General features: G+C 42.6%; 1 protein-coding gene across 1 annotated transcript; it reads right to left on the bottom strand.

Moving 5' to 3' along the window:
- Positions 1 to 3,790: 3,790 nt before the first annotated feature.
- Positions 3,791 to 18,755, bottom strand: LOC149974641 (NACHT, LRR and PYD domains-containing protein 1 homolog). The gene is made up of 17 exons (XM_090209853.1): positions 18,594 to 18,755; positions 16,652 to 16,818; positions 14,766 to 16,566; positions 14,509 to 14,682; positions 14,256 to 14,429; positions 13,914 to 14,087; positions 13,302 to 13,348; positions 12,616 to 13,165; positions 10,540 to 10,775; positions 10,018 to 10,055; positions 9,304 to 9,368; positions 8,957 to 9,171; positions 8,512 to 8,768; positions 8,226 to 8,354; positions 5,707 to 5,833; positions 5,600 to 5,629; positions 3,791 to 4,960 (listed from the first exon to the last, which is right to left on the bottom strand). Exons 1-17 carry the CDS (start codon positions 18,662 to 18,664, stop codon positions 4,626 to 4,628), a joined length of 4,590 nt encoding a protein of 1,529 aa, XP_090065979.1. The 5' UTR covers positions 18,665 to 18,755; the 3' UTR covers positions 3,791 to 4,625.
- Between the last annotated feature and the right edge of the window lie 5,857 nt (positions 18,756 to 24,612).

Raw genomic sequence — 24,612 nt, 5'->3', positions numbered from 1 at the left:
AGTGGGCTGGTTCAACATGTATCAGTTTATATTATATATTCACATTCATGTCATGTAACGTTTTCATACACTTAATGCCAGAATTCAGGCCATAAATTCATATTCTATCTGGTACACGTGCATTTTGTATTTTTTTATATTAGGATTTGATTAAGTGATGTTTTGCAGTGCTACCAGCAGAGGGCAGTGTGACAACAACCAGGTTCGGTAGAAGGACGCAAGACGGTCATATCTGTGTTGTTATGGTAACATGATAGGATGGGTAACCAATGACAGACAATGATTCTGCAAACCCCGAAAAAATATTGATTATAATGTATAGCATATGAAGTTAAAAATATACTATTTATAATGTGAAGTTACATTGAACTAATCACACTAATCAAAGACACATTCACACACAGAGACCAACACACATTCAGAGATAGACATGCACAGACAAATACATTCCATTCCTTTTCCTGTCATTTATTGAAAATGTATTTGACAGAGGTACTTCACATCAGTCATCATTTCTGTAAATGTGACAGATTTAGCCAGCTAGCTAGTTTAACTGTAGTTCCTGGGCAGGTAGATCAACGTAGGTTGAACAGCTCCTTATATGTCATTCAGACACTCTCAAGTCATTGGTAAAGGAGTGACAGGTCACACAGCTCCTTATATGTCCTTCAACCACTCAAGTCATTGGTAAAGGAGTGACAGGTCACACAGCTCCTTATATGTCCTTCAGACACTCTCAAGTCATTGGTAAAGGAGTGACAGGTTAACAGCTCCTTATATGTCCTTCAGACACTCTCAAGTCATTGGGAAAGGAGTGACAGGTTAACAGCTCCTTATTTGTCCTTCAACCACTCTCAAGTCATTGGTAAAGGGGTGACAGGTTAACAGCTCCTTATTTGTCCTTCAACCACTCTCAAGTCATTGGTAAAGGGGTGACAGGTTACACAGCTCCGTATGTCTGTCAATGGTCAATGTGTTCCAGACGTGAGGCTCTCACTGAGAAAACTGCTGATAGACTGAGATGGTTGTGTTGATATTCAGCCTCTCTCATGAACCTCTAACAGGCCAACACTGTACAATATATTCATCAAATACATTTATGTGGTTTTAAGTTGAATGCCAAATACTTAGAGCCAGTTTCCCAGACACATTCACAGTGAGTATGCAAATACAGTAGGTACATTCCAATAACATAACAATACATGTTTACAATATATATACAATACATGTTTACAATCTCCTCCAATAGGGTGTCATTTCAGATGGTAGTCCTCGACCCCCTCATCTCCTCCAATAGGGTGTCATTTCAGATGGTAATCCTAGACTCCCCTCATCTCCTCCAATAGGGTGTCATTTCAGATGGTAATCCTCCACTCCCCTCATCTCCTCCAATAGGGTGTCATTTCAGATGGTAATCCTCCACTCCCCTCATCTCCTCCAATAGGGTGTCATTTCAGATGGTAATCCTAGACTCCCCTCATCTCCTCCAATAGGGTGTCATTTCAGATGGTAATCCTCCACTCCCCTCATCTCCTCCAATAGGGTGTCATTTCAGATGGTAATCCTAGACTCTCCTCATCTCCTCCAATAGGGTGTAATTTCAGATGGAAGTTCGTTTTCTAATACTCATACTAACCACACTAACCGTACTATTTGTGACGTGAATTGAGTATATAGTATGCTTATTGGTCATAGTATGATATAGTTTAGTTTGCCAAAAGTTCCCGGATCTCGTACGTATTCGCCAAAATATTAAATTTACAAGCAGAACACACTAATTCCGTACTTGAGGGCCCATAATGCAATTCTTCATGAAGTGGGCGGGGCTTCACATAGTTTTCAGATTTGAAGAAAATAGTGGAAAGTATGTCGCTGAAGTCCAACGACAGCGGATACAAATTAATTGCTTTAACAAATTTTGACAAATGTTAAGAAAATGTTGAGCAATGTAAGAAAGTAATTACTTTTCAAATAAATTACCTTACACGTTATGTTGGCTGATAATTTGCTAGCTACGCTGTCCTTACGAACCACACATCATATCATTACAGCTGTATATACCGGTATGTTAGCTACCTACCTAACGCTACAGTAGTTGGCTACTTATACATCAAACGTGTCAGTATATTAACTACAGGCCAACTAACTACTCAACGTTTATTGACTGGATTATTCCCGTCATTCTTAGCTTAGCTAAATGGTATAGTCGTTGTGTTTTCGTAAATTCTCTCTGTCTCTACTCCGATTTCAGAGCATCTCGCCTGAGAGACCAGAGCGCAGAATAATGAATTTACGAGCCGCTCAACACCCGTTGAATATGACCAGTGTCAGTAAACATCGGGGGAAAAAAACGTAATTAAATTGTTTCCAGCAGCACCAGAAAGCTCAAAACAACCCTACTCCTCTGTCTGAGCGTCCAGCACTCCATATTTAATTTAATAACACACCCAAAGTCGAACAATGTCTAACTAGTAATTTGTTACGCTAACTAGCTAGCAAGAGGTTGCATAGCAACAGCATCAACTTCCGGTAGAGAAGGCAACGAGCTGGTCGGTTACAGTATACTAAAATGAACTAATAGTATGTAGTATATAATCATTAAGTATGTAGTATACAGTATACTAAAATGAACTAATAGTATGTAGTATATCCTCATTAAGTATGTAGTATACAGTATACTAAAATTAACTAATAGTATTTAGTATTTTCTCATTAAGTATGTAGTATACAGTATGTTAGTATGGGTATTCGAAAACAGCTCTAGACTCCCCTCTCCCACTCATCTCTGCGCACTAGACTGTCACCTCTAAACCAGAGACAATCACACAAACTCTGTAGTCTATGATCACACCCTCAAATGGCACCCTTCTCCTTATATAATGTACTACTTCCCTCACAGCTCTGGTCTAAAGTAGTGCACTTCATAGGGAAGAGGGTGCCAGTTGAGATTAGAGCCTATTTGTATGGACCCGTATGCTACAGCTGGACATGGGCCAGTTTCCTGTATCCATGGCTCTGGGTTGTAGTGTCAGCCTAGTGACCGTTGCTTAGCGATAGACGGAGGACTGATCAGCGAAGCAGAACGAACGGAACGGAGCTTTTTGTTTTTCTTCACCCTGTTGTTCTGGTTACCTGTTCTGGTTTTTGTTTGGCACATTATTTACCTGTTCAGGGACACGGGGCAGTAGATGTTTTTGCGTTACTGTGTGTGTGTGTGTGTCTCATTCTTAATGTGTGTGTATTAGATGAATGTTTACAGGCTTCCCAGCCAACCAATGGTGAACAGACAGAAGTGTGGTGGAATACTCACCAAGTTAAATGATAGTCCTAAATGGGACCCTATTCCCTATGTAGTGGTACTACTTTAGACCAGAGCCCTATTCCCTATGTAGTGGTACTACTTTAGACCAGGGCCCTATTCCCTATGTAGTGCACTACTATAGACCAGGGCCCTATTCCCTATGTAGTGCACTATTTTAGACCAGAGCCCTATTCCCTATATAGTGCACTACTTTAGACCAGGGCCCTATTCCCTATATAGTGCACTACTTTAGACCAGAGTCCTATTCCCTATGTAGTGCACTACTTTAGACCAGAGTCCTATTCCCTATATAGTGCACTACTTTAGACCAGAGTCCTATTCCCTATATAGAGCCCTATGGGCCCTGGTCTAAAGTAGTGCACTACATAGGGAATAGGGCCCTGGTCGATACTAGTGCACTACATAGTGAATAGAGCACTATGGAACCATTTTAGGAACCAAAAACTATATTTAATTGGTCTAGGATCAGGATCAACACTGTTACTACAACACTTAACCCCAACACTGTTACTGTCCATTCTACCATTAGGTTGGTACCCCAACACTGTTACTGTCCATTAGGGTGGTACCCCAACACTGTTACTGTCCATTCTACCATTAGGTTGGTACCCCAACACTGTTACTGTCCATTAGGTTGGTACCCCAACACTGTTACTACCCATTCTACCATTAGGTTGATACCCCAACACTGTTACTGTCCATTAGGTTGGTACCCCAACACTGTTACTACCCATTCTACCATTAGGTTGATACCCCAACACTGTTACTATCCATTCTACCATTAGGTTGATACCCCAACACTGTTACTATCCATTCTACCATTAGGTTGGTACCCCAACACTGTTACTATCCATTCTACCATTAGGTTGGTACCCCAACACTGTTACTATCCATTCTACCATTAGGTTGGTACCCCAACACTGTTACTATCCATTCTACCATTAGGTTGGTACCCCAACACTGTTACTGTCCCCATTCTACCATTATGTTGGTACCCCAACACTGTTACTATCCATTCTACCATTAGGTTGGAACCCCAACACTGTTACTATCCATTCTACCATTAGGTTGGTACCCCAACACTGTTACTGTCCATTCTACCATTAGGTTGGTACCCCAACACTGTTACTAACCATTCTACCATTAGGTTGGTACCCCAACACTGTTACTATCCATTCTACCATTAGGTTGGTACCCCAACACTGTTACTATCCATTCTACCATTAGGTTGGTACCCCAACACTGTTACTATCCATTCTACCATTAGGTTGGTACCCCAACACTGTTACTATCCATGCTACCATTAGGTTGGAAGCCCAACACTGTTGATCTGAAGCTGTGAACAAAGACAAGGGTCCAGTTCCCCAAATAAGTTGATCATCCTGTAACTTGACTCAGTTCCTTTTCTCAACACCATGTCGATGATGTCACGTGCCTTCTCTGCCCTCTCAGCTATCACCTTCACTGACTCCATTTCCTCCTGGTTGATGACTGTGTGTTGCAGGAGTCTGTCCAGCAGACCATCCAGGACAGGTCCTGATACTCGTTTCACAAACTCTGTCCGTACAGAACGCAGCTGCTGCACTGCAGAACCAGTCAGACTGCTCTCAGCCGGACCTCCTGCCCCCAACACAGCACCTGAGAGAGTCAGGTTACAAAATAATTACATTTGTACATTTACATTTCAGTCATTTAGAAGCAGACTCCTAAAATAAAAGTATTGAGAAAACATTCTGTTTTACAATAACGACCTGAACATATCACACATTCACATTTAGGGACGGTTTCACAGACATAGAAAAACAGACTGGGGCATTCATAACCAGGCTAATCTACATCAAGTCCTGGAGGAGATGTCATTGGGGCATTCAGAACCAGGCTAATCTACATCAAGTCCTGGAGGAGATGTCATTGGGGCATTCAGAACCAGGCTGATCTACATCAAGTCCTGGAGGAGATGTCATTGGGGCATTCAGAACCAGGCTAATCTACATCAAGTCCTGGAGGAGATGTCATTGGGGCATTCAGAACCAGGCTAATCTACATCACGTCCTGGAGGAGATGTCATTGGGACATTCAGAACCAGGCTAATCTACATCAAGTCCTGGAGGAGATGTCATTGGGACATTCAGAACCAGGCTAATCTACATCAAGTCCTGGAAGAGATGTCATTGTTCTTGAAGACAGTCTTTTATAATCAGGACTAGTCCGGGTCCTACAGTAAACCATGTTGACTGACCCTCAAGTCATTGGTTTGTATCTCTCATGTTTACTTACTAGTTGAATGGGTTTCAGTGATGTATTCATCTGAAAGAAACATAAATTGGTTATATCACTCTAAATAGCATCGGTCAGAAAAAGTTATGATTGACATATTCTCCTACATTTTTGTAGAGTTTCTTTCCATACTATCCTCTCATCATCACCGATTAACTCCATCTCAATCCCTGTAATTTCCATATCCACCTTGAAAAAGCTTGGTGTGGTGTCTCTATGTATGAGATGAATCCTCTGGGGGGAGGGAGGGAGAGAGAGCGAGAGAGGTTAAACAAAAACATGGTTAAACATTAATTAAAAACACAACACCAAATCTTCCGCCACAGTAACTAAAAACAACAGCCTCTAAATACCCCATATTCTCAAACAGATCAATGTTAACCATTTTGTAACAGGCAAACTCAACCCTCAGTCTGGCTGCCAACATCCCCTCCAGCATTCCCACCATGTCCACAGACCCCTGTCCACAGACCCCTGTCCAGGCAAACTCAACCCTCAGTCTGGCTGCCAACATCCCCTCCAGCATTCCCACCACGTCCACAGTCCCCTGTTCCCGAATACTGTTCTTTCATGTCTATCAAATTGATAATTTAGCTGCCCCTGACACAAAGTTAAGTAAGATAACAACACCCCTTCTACTAAACCTGTACTTTGTCCCAAATATAAACATTTGGGAAGAGAAAACCTCTCCCAGAGCTGAGAACCAACCAGTGATCAGGTCAATCATCTCGACCAACCTGGGACACTGTAAGAACAGATGTGTCAGAGTTTCAGACTCAGCACAGAATGGACACCCATCCCCAACATGGTGAAAACTCTCCAAGCCTGTATAACAGACTCATAGAATAGAGTCAGACCAGACAAATCACCCCCCTCCAGCTTTAAGAGGAAACTGTCCAAGCCTGCATAACAGACTCATAGAATAGAGTCAGACCAGACAAATCACCCCCCTCCAGCTTTAAGAGGAAACTGTCCAAGCCTGCATAACAGACTCATAGAATAGAGTCAGACCAGACAAATCACCCCCCTCCAGCTTTAAGAGGAAACTGTCCAAGCCTGCATAACAGGCTCATAGAATAGAGTCAGACCAGACAAATCACCCCCCTCCAGCTTTAAGAGGAAACTCTCCAAGCCTGCATAACAGACTCATAGAATAGAGTCAGACCAGACAAATCACCCCCCTCCAGCTTTAAGAGGAAACTCTCCAAGCCTGCATAACAGGCTCATAGAATAGAGTCAGACCAGACAAATCACCCCCCTCCAGCTTTAAGAGGAAACTCTCCAAGCCTGCATAACAGGCTCATAGAATAGAGTCAGACCAGACAAATCACCCCCCTCCAGCTTTAAGAGGAAACTCTCCAAGCCTGCATAATAGACTCATAGAATAGAGTCAGACCAGACAAATCACCCCCCTCCAGCTTTAAGAGGAAACTGTCCAAGCCTGCATAACAGACTCATAGAATAGAGTCAGACCAGACAAATCACCCCCTCTAGCTCTATGAGGTGCTTGTCTAAGCCAAACAGCCTGCTCTCCTCATCAATGTGTCGGCTGTATCCACCCAGCTAGAACCGTCACAGTACAACAGTCTCTGGGCTGCATGAAGCCAGAAAGCCATGATCCAAGAAGAGATGTCCACCAGGCCTTGTGTAACAGTTTAGACTTTACGCCCATCCCCTCGCCCCAACCTGGGCGCGAACCAGGGACGCTCTGCACACGTCAACAGTCACCCTCTTGGCATCGTTACCCATCGCCCCACAAAAGCCGTGGCCCTTGCAGAGCAAGGGGAACCACTACTTCAAGGTCTTAGAGCAAGTGACGTCACTGATTGAAATGCTATTAGCGCGCACCACCGCTAACTAGCTAGCCATTTCACACCGGTTACACTCACCCCCCTTTTGACCTCCTCCTTTTCCGCAGCAACCAGTGATCCGCGTCACGGCACCAATGTAACAGTTTAACTTTAGACAATATATCAGTCCTGAAATTGGGCATCCCTGCCTGATGCCCCTTTGGATGGGGATGCGGCAGCTCAACCCACCCTCCCACCACAGACCACAGACTCCCCTCTGCCACATCCCTCTCAACACTCCCCTCCTGTACCACATCACTAGTACAGGGCATCTCCTCCACTACCTGGGAGACTAGCCCCACCTGAACCCCCTCCTGTACCACAACACTAGTACCGGGCATCTCCTCCACTACCTGGGAGACTAGCCCCACCTGAACCCCCTCCTGTACCACATCACTAGTACCGGGCATCTCCTCCACTACCTGGGAGACTAGCCCCACCTGAACCCCCTCCTGTACCACATCACTAGTACCGGGCATCTCCTCCACTGCCATCCCCATTTCCAGTGACATCCCCATGTGGGTCGCCATCCCAACCAAAACAATTCAACAAGAAATACAATATATCTAATTCTACCACTGAAAAAAACCTGAATCAGTGGCAAAAAGGAAACCACCCAGAGAAGTAACCACAGGCGATCTAACTCCAGGCAACACTCACACTCGCTCATACAATACCCAGCATGCACCAAACACTGCCAGCATGAACAGAGACAGAGAGAGAGAGATATGTGACTTAAATGTCAGATTCATGTTCTTAGTCTACTAAAACTGTACCGGTGGAGTGATGGAGGTTGAACAGGGAATGTTCAGTCTGAAGTAACTATTCAGTTTGAAGGAACGCTCTGGTCTTGTGATGGGAATCCTTTTAGACCCTTGAAACTTTATTTCCTGTTGTTCCACAGCCTGCGAAACGAGGCACGAAATGCCCAGCCAGTCAATGTATAGTCTGATTCAAACATTATTCAGAAAACTAGCAACACACTTATCTTCATTTAATGAGTGTCAACATAACGAACCAGTGGTGCAGTTTAAGGTCATCTCTATAATAATGGTACCTCACCTGTATTTGGCCGGGGTCACTGGGGAACAGGTATAGGCGTTGAATTAGTTTTTCCTTTATCACTGTCAGATAGAGCATCAGCTCACAGTGGACATCTACGTTCCAAGACAGTAATCTCAGTATCAGGGAGATAGGTGAGAACTTGGGATGGAGAATCTTAGCATGGAATCTGGTGACCTCATGCACTTCCTCTAAAGACACTCCATGTTCCTCTACATGAAGAATCTTCATCTCATTCCTCAGGGAAGGGTTGGTCCCTGAACAACACCATAAAAAGGAGACAGAACGACAAATATTGTGTTATTCATCCAACTAAAACACAAAGAATATGCAGTACCAGATCACAGTAAACTCAAACTCCCAGAATAGTTCATTAATTAATTTAAGAAGTGAAACTCAGTTACATGGAAATGTCTTTCTGAAAACTATTTCTATATGGTTTTACCTAAACAGACACAGTGTGGCAGATGAACTTCCTCCAGTTCACCTAACTCCATAGTGATGTCCAGCAATGGACCACCTTGTGTGTATTGCATGTCTTTCAGAAGTTGACTGTAGGGTTCCCAGTTCCTGAAGTGATACTTCAGAATGACATCTCTCTCACACAGCCAGCGGAGCCCAGACACTGTGCACTCATAACTCCCTTTGGGTGTCCTGTGCCTTATGCCAACAACAATATGTGGTAGAGAGGGTCAATGGTCAAATGGAGAGGTTGGATTAGAAGACTATTCCCAAAGGTAACGGGGAAATACACTAGCAGGTGGAATGAAATGTTAAAAGTAGTTATTTTACCTGAACATTGTCACTCCCTGGACAGTGGAAGTCAAGGGTTCAATCTCAAGCCAGTGTGTGGAGTCCTGAACAAGGACAAGCATGTCAGTAATACATATGGGGCCTGTTTCTTGGACACAGATTGAGTCTAGTGCTGAACTAAAAAGCATGCTCAATGGAAGTTTCAATAGAAAGTTCTTAAAGGTCCAGGACTAGACTTAATCTGTGTCTGGGAAACTGGCCCATTAACCAAAGTAACTAATCTATAACTAATGTATTTACTCAATGTTACATGGAATGATGGTGATTTATCAATTAAACTGTCTAATGACAAAATATGACAACAGCTAAAATCCTGCATGCCTCCAAGCAGAACACAGAACTGTCTATATCCCAGCATGAATGGTTGGTCAGTACACACCTGGCTTTGAGACTGTGTTTATATTACTAAAGCAGAACACAGGACTGTCTATATACCAGTATGAATTCTTGGTCAGTACACACCTGGCTGTGAGACTGTTTTAATATTACTAAAGCAGAACACAGGACTGTCTATATACCAGTATGAATTGTTGGTCAGTACACACCTGGATGTGAGACTGTGTTTATATTACTAAAGCAGAACACAGGACTGTCTATATCCCAGTATGAATGGTTGGTCACTACACACCTGGCTTTGAGACTGTGCCTGACTCCTGCAGGTATGTAAAAGTAAGAATTGACATTATGACTTACCTCAACATGGTCACAAGTCTCACAGCTCTGAGGAATCCCTGAAGTCAAAAGTAGTTATTTAAAATGGACAATCTCAAGTAATAATGAATTAATAATTATTAAATAGACTTGTAACTAAAATGAATATAAGTGAGCAACAGTCTCAGAATGTACACTCATTAGCATACCATAATCTGACATTAGAGTTATATTAATTAATGTTTGTGGAAGCAGGAAACAACATCGTTCTGGTCCGTGTTTTGTAGATGTTGAGGTCTGATTTCTGGTAGATCCTAGGATGTTCTCTTCACTCTCTAACAGTGTCAGCCAAGAAGTTTAGCATCGTGTTACAACGCTCTTAGTTGTTTTGCGGAAATCGGCCCACAATACCGTTTACTTTGTGCATCTACGTCATATCGCTGACTCTACCTTTAAGTTTGTTTTGACCAAATAGATCATGATTGTGTTCCTTGCCTGGGAATCAAGTGTAATGATTGCTTTCATCGTATTTGGATTTTAAAACAATTAAATTAGTTTACTCACATTTCTCAGGTCCAGACTTGATACAACACTCTCCACCATGGTCTCTGGTGTTCTCAGGTCCAGGCTTGGTCCAACTCTCTCCACGATGGTCTCTGGTGTTCTCAGGTCCAGGCTTGGTCCAACTCTCTCCACCATGGTCTCTGGTGTTCTCAGGTCCAGGCTTGGTCCAACTCTCTCCACCATGGTCTCTGGTGTCCTCAGGTCCAGACTTGGTCCAACTCTCTCCACCATGGTCTCTGGTGTTCTCAGGTCCAGGCTTGATCCAACACTCTCCACCATGGTCTCTGGTGTCCTCAGGTCCAGACTTGGTCCAACTCTCTCCACCATGGTCTCTGGTTTTCTCAGGTCCAGGCTTGGTCCAACTCTCTCCACCATGGTCTCTGGTGTTGGTAAAGCAGAAGGATAGACTGATTCAACTAAATACAACTTATTAAGGCTTTATAAAGCATACATTACATTTTTTTATTAAACCTTTATTTAACCAGGCAAGTCAGTTAAGAACAAATCCTTATTTTCAATGACGGCCTAGGAACAGTGGGTTAACTGCCTGTTCAGGGGCAGAACCACAGATTTGTACCTTGTCAGCTAGGGGGTTTGAACTTGCAACCTTCTGGTTACTAGTCCAACGCTCTCACCACTACGCATACAGTCTTCATAAGCAATACAACAAGAGTATAAAGGGTGATTGGACAGCTCCCTATGTAGGATGCATTACCTAAATGTGACATAACCCACCATGTCAACTTCCATAAAGTCAATACTGATGTTACAGTTCTTTAAATGTATTATTCAACCTTTATTTAACTAGGCAAGTCAATAAGATGAGAACAATAAGAAAAATATATTGTTTAAAATGGCGGCATACACCAGCCAGAACCTCCACTAACCCAGAACCTCCCCTACCCCGGAACATCCCCTACCCCGGAACATCCCCTACCCCGGAACATCCCCTACCCCAGAACCTCTCCTACACCAGCCAAACCCTCCCATACCTCAGACCCTCCGCTACACCAGCCAAACCCTCCCCTACCCCAGACCCTCCCCTAATCCGGACAGCGCTAGGCCAATTGTGCACCGCCCTCACGGCCGGTTGCGATACAGCCCGGGATCGAACCCTGGTCTGCGACACTCAGGATCCCTCAGGTGGACATTGCTTATAGATGTGAAGTCACCAGGTATCATGAGTTACATTCCCGCCTAGAGATGAAGTCACCAGGTATCATGAGTTACATACCCCCCTAGAGATGACGTCACCAGGTATCATGAGTTACATTCCCCCCTAGAGATGTGAAGTCACCAGATATCATGAGTTACATTCCCCCCTAGAGATGAAGTCACCAGGTATCATGAGTTACATTCCCCCCTAGAGATGAAGTCACCAGGTATCATGAGTTACATTCCCCCCTAGAGATGTGAAGTCACCAGATATCATGAGTTACATTCCCCCCTAGAGATGTGAAGTCACCAGATATCATGAGTTACATTCCCCCCTAGAGATGTGAAGTCACCAGGTATCATGAGTTACATTCCCCCCTAGAGATGTGAAGTCACCAGATATCATGAGTTACATACCCCCCTAGAGATGTGACGTCACCAGATATCATGAGTTACATACCCCCTAGAGATGTGACGTCACCAGATATCATGAGTTACATACCCCCCTAGAGATGTGACGTCACGTGCTATGTGAGACTAGATAAAATAAATGCTTCAAAATCATCATGTTGCTCCTCAGTCCTCACCTGTAAACACATCACTAATCTAACTGTCTGTGGGTCCAACAGAACCCATTAAAACACACCACTACCACTAATCTAACTGTCTGTAGGTCCAACAGAACCCATTAAAACACACCACTAATCTAACTGTCTGTGGGTCCAACAGAACGCATTAAAACACACCACTACTACTAATCTAACTGTCTGTAGGTCCAACAGAACCCATTAAAACACACCACTACCACTAATCTAACTGTCTGTAGGTCCAACAGAACCCATTAAAACACACCACTACTACTAATCTAATTGTAGGAATGATTCCAGAGGAAACAAATGATGAAACATTGCTATGACTCACCTCTGAATGTGTTGGTCATCTATCTGACACAGGGTCACTGAGGAGGAGGAGTAAACCCCAAACCCAGGATAGAGGGGTTCAGTGAATGTGGTGTGTTCTGTGTGAAGGTGTGTCAGTGTACCAGAGGAGGACACACTATAGAAGGACAAAGTACCAGCTGACCAGTCCAGATACACTCCAACTCTGTCAGAATCAGGACCAGAGATGGATCTGCAGAATGCAGTATGGTTAAATTCATAACCACTATGAGAGCAGTATAAACACCAGGATTCCCTATTGGATCCAATCCAACTGTCATCCTCCCTTCCCTTCCTCTTCATTCCTTTGTACACCACACCAATGTCAGCCCCGGTACCATCCCTCTCCACCTCCCAGTAATAACGACCTCCAGATAAGCCTTCTCTGCAGAGAACTTGGTACAGAGAGTCAAATCTGTCTGGATGGTCTTCATAAGGCTGCTTCTCCACCACCCGTGTCACCTTTCTGTTCCCCTCAGACAGTATCAGGTTTGGGTTTTCTGTATTTGGGTCCATAGTGAGATGACAGGCATCTGTAGACAAAATGAGAGTTTAATCAAACCACATCTTCATATAAAATGTTGTTTTGTAGGTACAGAACAAGTATTGATTGGTTACTATGTTACTATAGTTCTGAATATGCAGTTAATTAGGATTGAAGAGACTTACATTTCCTCAGTCCTGATTTCAGCCAGCACTCTCCACCATGATCCACACTGTAGGAGAAACAGGTTATTGACTGACAAAGACCTAATAAAGCAGTCAACATTTAAACCATATTGTTGTGTTCTGGTGCACTATCCCAGTTCATTACTATCCTACCTACTGCATACAGAACAGAGTAAAATTCATTACTAGAGACATACAGGCATTCTATCCTACCTACTGCATACAGAACGGAGTACAATTCATTACTAGAGACATACAGGTATTATAACCTACCTACTGCATACAGAACAGAGTACAATTCATTACTAGAGACATACAGGTATTATAACCTACCTACTGCATACAGAACAGAGTACAATTCATTACTAGAGACATACAGGTATTCTATCCTACCTACTGCATACAGAACAGAGTACAATTCCAACAGGATATCAGAGATGCAGAAGAAGAGTATTCATGTGGTGATGATGTATGCTGTGTTGGAGTGCTCAGCCTGCTGAGTAAACTTCCCCTTAATTCTACCATCATGTCCTCATGTTACTGACCCTACTACACTACATACAGTATGACACAACCACTGCTCACACTATTAGGACATCTATTCTGACTTACTTCAGCTTCATCAGTTTAAATGTGGGATCCACCAGAGCAGCTGAAAGCAGTCCCCCTGCAGAGTCTCCTGGGTGATTGTAGCTCAGGTCCAGCTTTTTCAGGTGGGAGGGGTTTGACCTCAGAGCTGAAGACAGAGCAGTACAGCCCTCCTCTGAGACCAGACAGCCAGACAGCCTACAAAGAGACACACAACAGCTGTCTAGGTTGGTGTACGGGTGTCAATCATCTTGTAGGACACCAATTCATTTGTACATGACACAAATATTGTGATGAAACATCAGATTTTGAGAGTTTTTGTTTTACTAAGCTCAGTACCGATCTGAATGTAACAGCTGTACTTACCCAAGTGTGTGTAGTTTACAGTCTGGATCCTCCAGTCCAGCAGACAGCAATGTAACTCCTGAGTCCTGCAGGTCATTGTCTCTCAGCTCCAGTTGGTTCAGTTGTGAGTTGGGTGAACTCAGGACTGAGGCCAGATCTGAACAGCAACCCTCTGTCAGACCACACTGACCTAGACTAGAGGGCAGAAGAACACAAGATTAACACATGTTTAAAACATCCACATAATAACTCATACTGAAGATAATTAATTCACACTAGTGTCTGTATGTTGCAGAGTGGACTGGTTAGTCCAATACAGAGCAGCTTCACTCCTCTGTCTCCCAGGTCATTGTAGCTGAGGTCCAGTTCTCTCAGGGGGGAGGTTGGTGTCTGCAGAGCTGAGGCCAGAGTCTCACAAGATTCATATGCGAGTTTACAGCCATGCAGTCTGGAGAGAGGAGATCATCTGTTAGATATACAAGTCCTTCATTATAATGATACTGTAAACATCAACTCAATAACAGAACTTACAGTGCTCTCTTGCAGGTTCTCACTACCGGCAGCAACCTCTGATAACCTTCCTTTGACGTGTTGTATGTCTTCATGTCAAACTCCTCCAGCACCTCCTCTGACATCAGTAACAGGTAAGCCAGGGCTGAACATTGGTCAGGTTCAAGCTCTGTTTCAGAAAGAGTTCCTGAACGCAGGGAGGTCTGCATGTCTTCAACAAGAGAATTGGCACCAAGTTCATTCAGACAGTGGAACAAGTTGATGATCCTTTCTGGTGAGGATTCCTGGTTGATCTTGTCTGAAAGGTACCTGACTGTTCTGTTAACTGTTTCCTCATTGGTCTGTGTTGTACTTCCTGTCTGTGTCAGAAGGCCTCGTAACAGATTCTGATTGGACTCCAGTGAAAGACCCAGAAGGAAGCGGAGGAACAGGTCCAGGTGTCCATTCTTACTCTTCAAGGCCTGGTCCACTGCTCTCCTGTGTAAGTCCGACAACTGGATTGACTCCTTCTCTTCATCATCACTAGTGGGGGAGAAAACATTTTCCTTCTTGTCCAGACATGATTCTAAAGCATGCACTGCTGCTAGAAACTCCTGAATGCTCAGATGCACAAAGCTGTAGACCTTGTCTTGGTACACCCCAGATTCTTCTTTAAAGATCTCTGTACACAATGCTGAGTACTCTGATGCCTCTGTGACATCAAGGCCACACTCTCTCAGGTCCTCCTCATAGAAGATCAGGTTGCCCTTCTGCAGCTGTTGGAAAGCCAGCTTTGCCAGTTTCAGGATCATCTCTTTGTCTGACTGAGACAGTTCCTCGGGGTTTGTCTCTGTGGCTTTGTTGTACTTCTTGTTCTTCACAATGATTTGGATGAGAATGAAGTGTGAGTACATCTGGGTCAGAGTTTTGGGGATGTCATCCTTCTCTGCCTCTTTCAGCATCATCTCAAGGACAGTGGCTGATAACCAACAGAACACTGGCATGTGGCACATGATGTGGAGGCTCCTTGATGTCTTCATGTGCTTGATGATTTCATTGGCCAGGTTCTGATCTGTGATTTTCTTCCTGAAATACTCCTCCTTCTGTGGATCATTGAACCCTCGTACCTCTGTCACCTGGTCAACACACTCAGGAGGGATCTGATTGGCTGCTGCAGGCCTTGAGGTAATCCAGAGGAGAGCAGAAGGAAGCAGATTCCCCTTAATGAGGTTTGTCAGCAGCACGTCCACTGAGGTTGGTTTCGTGACATCACAGCATTTCTCATTGTTTTTGAAGTCTAGAGGAAGTCGACACTCATCCAGACCATCAAAAATGAAAACAGTTTTGGTTTCACCATCTTCAATGCTGTCAATCTCTTTCAGCTCTGAGAAGTAGTGGGCAAGAAGTTGCATCAGACTGTATTGGTCCTTTTTCAGGTTCAGATCACGGAAAGGAAGAGGAAACATGAAATGAACGTCCTGATTTGCTTTTCCTTCTGCCCAGTCAAGGATGACCTTCTGCACAGAGACTGTTTTTCCAATGCCAGCGAATCCTTTGGTCAGCACAGTTTTGATAGGTTTGTCTTGTCCAGGTAAAGGCTTGAAGATGTTGTTGCATTTGATTGGTGTCTCTTGTGTGGTTAGTTTCTTGGATGCCATCTCGATCTGTCTAATCTCATGTTCATTATTGAGCCCTCCACTTCCACCCTCTGTGATGTAGAGGTCTGTGTAGATGTCCTTGAACAAACTTTGATTTCCATGGTGTCCAATTCCTTCAGATATGTGTTGATACTTGTGTTTCAGTTTAGCCTTAACGTCTTGTTGGACTGTCAGCAGAGTTTGACCTGTGGGAAAACAATGAGAGTTGGGACTCATAAGTTGGTGTGTTTTATAATGGCCTTTGTACCGTTCTTTGTGACACAGTCTTACTTCTTCTGTCCAGAAGGTTGTGTGTGATCTTTAATGCATCCTCACTGTCCAAACTCTCCACTTCATTATTGTCATCTGGTAATGGTTCCTGGCTGAAAGCAGGTGGCTGATCACTCTTCATTGATAGCAGGCTGGTTGTAGGTGACTCTGCTCTGGGCTTCTGGACACTGAACAAAACAGGGAGACAGAACACCTCATCAATATCACATCAAATCCTCATCTACTTCATTTTAACAACTGTATAGTGGAACTTCTAGAAGTCCTGATGTTTCTTTTAAAGCTACAGTCTGCAATTGTTAAATCAATTTTTGGCCTTTTAAATGAATGATGTACAGTCATGGCCAAAAGTTTTGAGAATGAATATAAATTTTCACAAAGTCTGCTGCCTCAGTTTGTATGATAGAAATTTGCATATACTCCAGAATGTTATGAAGAGTGATCAGATGATTTTCAAAGCCCCTCTTTGCCATGCAAATGAACTGAATCCCCCAAAAACATTTCCACTGCATTTCAGCCCTGCCGCAAAAGGACCAGCCGACATCATGTCAGTGATTCTCTCCTTAACACAGGTGCGAGTGTTGATGAGGATAAGGCTGTAGATCACTCTGTCATGCTGATTGAGTTCGAATAACAGACTGGAAGCTTCAAAAGGAGGGTTGTGTTTGGAATCATTGTTCTTCCTCTGTCAACCACGGTTACCTGCAAGGAAACACGTGCCGTCATCATTGCTTAGCACAATAAAAGGGATTCACGGGCAAGGATAATGCTGCCAGTAAGATCGCAACTAAATCAACCATTTATCGGATCATCAAGAGCTTCAAGGAGAGCGGTTCAATTGTTGTGAATGAAGGCTTCAGGGCTCCCAAATTCCAGAAAGCGAAAGCACCGTCTCCTAAAGTTGATTCAGCTGTAGAATCGGGGCACCACCAGTACAGAGTTTGCTCAGGAATGGCAGTAGGCAGGTGTGAGTGCATCTGCACGCACAGTGAGGTGAAGACTTTTGGAGGATGGCCTGGTGTCAAGAAGGGCAGCAAAGAAGCCACTTCTCTCCAGGAAAAAAGTCAGGGCCAGACTGATATTCTGCAAAAGGTACAGGGATTGGACTGCTGAGGACTGGGGTAAAGTCATTTTCTCTGATGAATCCCCTTTCCGATTGTTTGGGGCATCCAGAAAAAAGCTTGTCCGGAGAAGACAAGGTGAGCGCTACCATCAGTCCTGTGTCATGCAAACAGTAAAGCATCCTGAGACCATTCATGTGTGGGGTTGCTTCTCAGCTAAGGGAGTGGGCTCATTCACAATTTTGCCTAAGAACACAGCCATGAATAAAGAATGGTACCAACACATTCTCTGAGAACAACTTCTCCCAACCATCCAGAAACAGTTTGGTGACGAACCATGCCTTTTCCAGCATGATGGAGCGCCTTATCATAAGGCAAAAGTGATAACTAAGTGGCTCGGGGAAGAAAAAAATATCAATATTTTGGGTCCATGGCCAGGAAACTCCCCAGACCTTAATCCCATTGAGAACTTTTGGTCAATCCTCAACAGGTGGGTGGACAAACAAAACCCCATAAATTCTGACAAACTAGAAGCATTGATTATGCAAGAATGGGCTGCCATCAGTCAGGATGTGGCCCAGAAGTTAATTGACAGCATGCCAGGGCGGAATGCAGAGGTCTTGAAAAAGAAGGGTCAACACTGCAAATATTGACTCTTTGCATCAACTTCATGTAATTGTCAATAAAAGCCTTTGACACTTATGAAATGCTTGTAATTATACTTCAGTATTCCATAGTAACATCTGACAAAAATATCTAAAGACACTGAGGCAGCAGACTTTGTGAAAACGAATATTTGTGTCATTCTCAAAAATGTTGGGAACACTTTTCCCTTTAGTTTTATATCTTTAAGAGAAATGTATATTTTACATTTAATCTCTTACCACTTTGAACTGGTGTCTTGAGTCATTTTAGAGGCAGTGGTCCCGTCCTCTCTCTCCCCAAAGATACTCATTTTAGAGGCAGTGGTCCCCTCCTCTCTCTCCCCAGAGAGACTAATTTTAGAGGCAGTGGTCTCCTCCTCTCTCTCCCCAGAGAGACTAATTTTGATGTAAGTCAAAACTCACTCAGCTACAATAAGAAATAACAGAACAGTCAATATTTCTGAACATTGTTGAAGAACCATAAACAATGACAACACATTTACTATCTGTGGTCAAAGAGTTCAATCAGCGACTTCATATTGTATCCAACATACACAGTCCACTATGTTATTAAAGATACACAGTCCAATATGTTATTAAAGATACACAGTCCACTATGTTATTAAAGATACACAGTCCACTATGTTATTAAAGATACACAGTCCATTATGTTATTAAAGATACACAGTCCACTATGTTATTAAAGATACACAGTCCAATATATTATTAAAGATACACAGTCCACTATGTTATTAAAGATTCACAGTCCACTATGTTATTAAAGATACACAGTCCAATATGTTATTCATTTGATTTGACTTGGATCCCCATTTGCTGATTCCACAACAACAGCTAGTCTACCTGGTTGGATCCACTGACTCCATAACAACAGCTAGTCTACCTGGTTGGATCCCCTGATTCCATAACAACAGCTAGTCTACCTGGTTGGATTTCCTGACTTCATAACAACAGCTAGACTACCTGGTTGGATCCCCTGACTCCATAACAACAGCTAGTCTACCTGGTTGGATTCCCTGACTTCATAACAACAGCTAGTCTACCTGGTTGGATCCCCTGATTCCATAACAACAGCTAGTCTACCTGGTTGGATCCCCATTAGCTGACTCCATAACAACAGCTAGTCGACCTGGTTGGATCCCCTGATTCCATAACAACAGCTAGTCTACCTGGTTGGATCCCCTGACTACATAACAACAGCTAGTCTACCTGGTTGGATCCCCTGATTCCATAACAGACCATTTTTTGGGGGAAATCCATTACAGCAAAGTACTTCATTAATTGTTTACCAGAAATGATTTGATATTGATATAAACATGCCTGCTTTGGGTCTTTAAAGCTAGAATCCTTAGTTGCTACATCCATTTTTGGACTTATGAATTAATGATATACTGTATACTGTGACGACCCTCCCACTCTGTCTGCCGTATTCTCTCTTTGTTCTCGTTTCCTTATTAGGATGCCGGTGGGCGGAGTTTGGAGGGTCGTCAGCTACATGGGAAACACCTGGTGTCCAGTGTGTCCAAGGACAAATACACCACTTCCCCATTCTTGGAGGAGACTCCATGCAGACACCTTTTGGATTTTGTTGTGTATCTTGGTGGTTTTTGGTTGTTTGCTTTGGCACCTTTCAACACCCTGCATTATCACATTCATGCAAAACACTGACTTACATGACTGATTACACCATTACCATTGTATCTTGAACTTCGTTTACTTTATTTAATAAATATATGTTTTGTTACTCCTTATCTCCACGTTGTCTCCCTTTTGTTACGGGCTTTGAGCCGGTTCGTGACAATACTGATCCATTCTTGAAGAATAGAACTTATAAATGCCTCATGAGTTCAGTTCAACTGTCGTACTGCATCAGAACCCAAAATATAAGCTTGTTTTACCCCAATGTTTGTAAACAATCACCGTAGCCTTAAAACATGGTTAAAACTGTAATTTAATGTTGATATAATGTCTGGTCAGTCCTTGCATCCATAGCTTCGTCGATGAATCCGTCGATATCGCCCTTCCGCATCTGCGGTTGAAGATGGCAGAGCTTCAACGGTGTTTGTCAGACCACGAGACATCCCGAAAATCGTTTTTCTCACAAAATCTTATGTAGCGTCTGAACGGTTTGTCCTAAAAACTATTATGGCCTACAAACTATTATGACCATATTATATTGTATTTATACTAACAATAACATATAACATGTATTTTCGATAGGCAATGAGTTGAAAAACTACCAACCTCAGATTTCCAACTTCCTGGTTGGATTTTTCTCAGGTTTTCGCCTGCCATATGAGTTCTGTTATACTCACAGACATCATTCAAACAGTTTTAGAAACTTCAGAGTGTTTTCTATCCAATACAACTAATAATATGCATATATTAGCTTCTGGGCCTGAGTAGCAGGATGTTTACTCTGTGCACGCTTTTCATCCAAACATGAAAATGCTGCCCCCTATCCCAAACAGGTTTTAAACCTAACCTTAACCACACTGCTAACCTTGTGCCTAACCATTACCTCAGATTAAGGATAATTAACGTGGCAGGTTAGGATGACTAATGTGGCAGGTTAGGATTATTAACGTGGTAGGTTAGGATAATTAACGTGGCAGGTTAGGATAATTAATGTGGTAGGAGAGCAAAATGTTTCAACAACGAGAGTTTCTATTGGACAAATTCAGGTAGTTCCCTCTCCTTATCATTTAGTGCAGGGATGGAGAACATTGATAAGGTGGGGGCCACAAAAAAATGTCAGTCATCATGAGGGGCCTCAGTGTCTCGTGGGTCTGCATACCCACATCCATACACCCCCATGGGGCAGGAGAAAACATTTTCAGTTTTACAGATAATTCTACTCATGTTGCCATGGGGACATGTTGCCATGAGGTGGAGGCAAATGTTAACAGTTTTTAATATGATAACTGATGATCAATGGGACCCACCGCGGTTGGTAATTCAACCATGCTTACCACAAGTTTAGCCGCTAGACTAATTTACCAATCTAAAAACATGTAGCTAACATGGGCTAATAGACTGACTGCTGATGCTCAACCACATTTACTAACTGCACTGTGTTTTCTATTATTCTAACGGTCAACAGGAAGTTGAGATCCAGACTGAGTTCCAAAACAATGTTTTTATTATTATTGGTTGCGGGCCGCCAGTTGCACATCCCTGGTTTAGTGAAGAGACTCATGTTCTGCTTGAGTTCACTTGAGGTGCGATCAGTTTATCTCGCCCGGCGCACCGGGAATTTCATTCTGAGAAAAGGCGTGCTGACGATTCAACCCGTGGTTCACAACGCGCATAGATGAGCCGGTGACGTTATATCGAGCGCATCTGCAGTTCGTCAAACAGACCACTGCCTTCCTCATCTGTCACCAGAAAGCTTTAAAGTTGACATGTGATTTAGCCCTACATTTAAATAGTTTATATGCACATTGTTAAACGTCACATTTACTTGACGAGACAGACTATTTTACTTATTGACAGCTATACATAATTCCGATGTCTTCTTTCGGGAAGTGAAAGTGAGCCAGTTTCCTCAGATAATAATCACCTTAATGTGCTGTCAATCACCGATAACAATAATACCATACCTCATAGCCCTGTAGCCTTTCTCACATCACATTGGATCTTATTGATTAGGCTAATCACTATGAATCAATACCAACGTAAATAAGCCTAAAATAATCATTCTTGAACGTTTAAATCAATATTGTATTAACTTGGCGGATGTCTTAAACCCTAAATCATCTCTCTCTTTATGATGAACTAACTTCTCAAAAATACTTTTCTACATTACATTGTAAAAGAAAGCTACAAACCTCTGAAACATTTTTCTTCGACGATAACGTCCGTTACTTCCTCTACTTCCTTATACAAATATTTCCCGTTTCAACTAGTGATGGGTCGTTCGATAACGACAGGTTGTTTTTGAACGGATCTTTTTGGTGAACGTCGGTAACCGAATTGCATCGGTGAAAGAGCCGTTCATTTCGCTCCCTGGTTTACATACAGCTACGAGGTGCTTTTTGAGCTCAAAACAACGATTACCTGCAGATAAGTTACACAATAATTCTCTGAAGAGGGTGAATCCTTACTGCAGAAACAATAAATAGTGGGCCGAGCGCGTCATTCTTGTCAAGGCTTTGTAGTGCGTAAAAAACAAACAGTTGATCTAATCATTTAAATACTAGTTATTGAAAAAAAGAAAAACGCCCACTTAATTCTTTCGCCAAAACTTTTGTATTTTCCTGATGTATGAATTTTAGTGACGTTGCCAGTTCTTGTTCCTGAATGTGTTTCGTTATTTGGTCCTCAAAACTTGAACTCGAGATTTACCCATTTGGAGATTGCAGCGTTTCCCGCAACCATATGATTGGTCGGGTAAGCTAATGCGTCATCACCCTCCCTCATCTGATTGGTCGGTTAGGCGGACCTTCTTACTTTGTGGATGTGGTAACTAGTGAGCAAAGCAGATCACCACCTTTCTGAGTTTATCAACTTAATGTCGCATTCAAAACCACAGGGTTCTCGGTAAAAAAACAAATCTGACTGGGAAAAATCGATTTGAACCGTCCTCTTTCTCGAGAGCTGACATCGTATTTTTCAGAGCTCCGAGTTGTTGTGATCGCGGCAAAAACTTTTCACATGAGCCCTTCATTTGGTTTCAATACCCATTGCCGCACGTCACTTTTACTTGCACGAATTGACGAGAATTACTTTTATTTTTCAAAGAAACTAGTTTACGTGATACACGTCTTCCCCCGGGAAGTGAAAGAGCGCAAAGATAATAATCACGATCATGTGCAGTCAATCTCCCATACCCTACCTACCTCATAGCCCTGTAGACTATAATATAACATTGATTCATATTGACTAGGCTGATCAATATGAATCAGCATCAATGTAAGGAAGCCTAAAATAATTATTATTGAAAGTTTAAATCAGTATTGTAATAATTTAACAATTCTGTGGATGTCTTACCCCTCTGTGCGATGGCCTAACTCCTCCGAACCACTTTTCTCCATAAAATTGTAAAAGAACGGTACAGTACAAACCTTAGAAACATTTTTCTTCTACCGATATTGTCCATTTCTTCATTTACTTCCTTGTAAATGTACTTCCTATTTCAACACAGTGGGCTGGTTCAACATGTATACGATTATATTATAGATTCATATTTATGTCATGTAACGTTTTCATACACTTAATGCAAGTATTCAGCCCATAAATTCATATTCTATCTGGTAGACGTGCATTTTGTATTATTTTATATTAGGATTTGTTTGAGTGATGTTTTACAGTACTACCAGCAGAGGGCAGTGTGACAACAACCAGGTTCGGCAGAGGGACGCAAGACGTTCATATCTGTGTTTTTATGGTAACAATGATAGACAATGACAATGATTCTGTAAACCCCCCAAAATATTGATTATAATGTATAGCATATGAAGTTAAAAATAGACTATTTATAATGTGAAGTTACATTGAACTAATCACACTAATCAAAGACACAGAGACCAACACACATTCAGAGATAGACATGCGCAGACAAATACATTCCATTCCTTTTCCTGTCATTTATTGAAAATGTATTTGACAGAGATACTTCACATCAATCATAATTTCTGTAAATGTGACAGATTTAGCCAGCTAGCTAATTTAACTGTAGTTTCTGGGCAGGTAGATCAACGTAGGTCGAACAGCTCCTTATATGTCCTTCAGACACTCTCAAGTCATTGATAAAGGAGTGACAGGTCACACAGCTCCTTATATGTCCTTCAGACACTCTCAAGTCATTGGTAAAGGAGTGACAGGTTACACAGCTCCTTATGTCTGTCAATGGTCAATGTGTTCCAGACGTGAGGCTCTCACTGACAAAACTACTGATATACTGAGGTGGTGGTGTTGATAATCAGTCTCTCTCATGAACCTCTAACAGGCCAACACTGTATAGTATATTCATCAAATAAATGTCTGTGGTTTTAAGTTGAATGCCAAATTCTCAGAGCCAGTTTCCCAGACACATTCACAGTGAGTATGCAAATACAGTAAGTACATTCCAATAACATCACAATACATGTTTACAATCTCCTCCCATAGGGTGTCATTTCAGATGGTAATCCTAGACTCCCCTCATCTCCTCCAATAGGGTGTCATTTCAGATGGTAATCTTCGACTCCCCTCATCTCCTCCAATAGGGTGTCATTTCAGATGGTAGTCCTCGACCCCC

This window comes from Oncorhynchus mykiss, chromosome 19 (genome assembly GCF_057628025.1).
Source record: "Oncorhynchus mykiss isolate SJ-2025 chromosome 19, ASM5762802v1, whole genome shotgun sequence".
In the NCBI taxonomy this organism is placed as follows: domain Eukaryota; kingdom Metazoa; phylum Chordata; class Actinopteri; order Salmoniformes; family Salmonidae; genus Oncorhynchus; species Oncorhynchus mykiss.
Note: the sequence above shows the minus strand (reverse complement) of the source record. Positions and strands in the feature narration are given on the sequence as shown.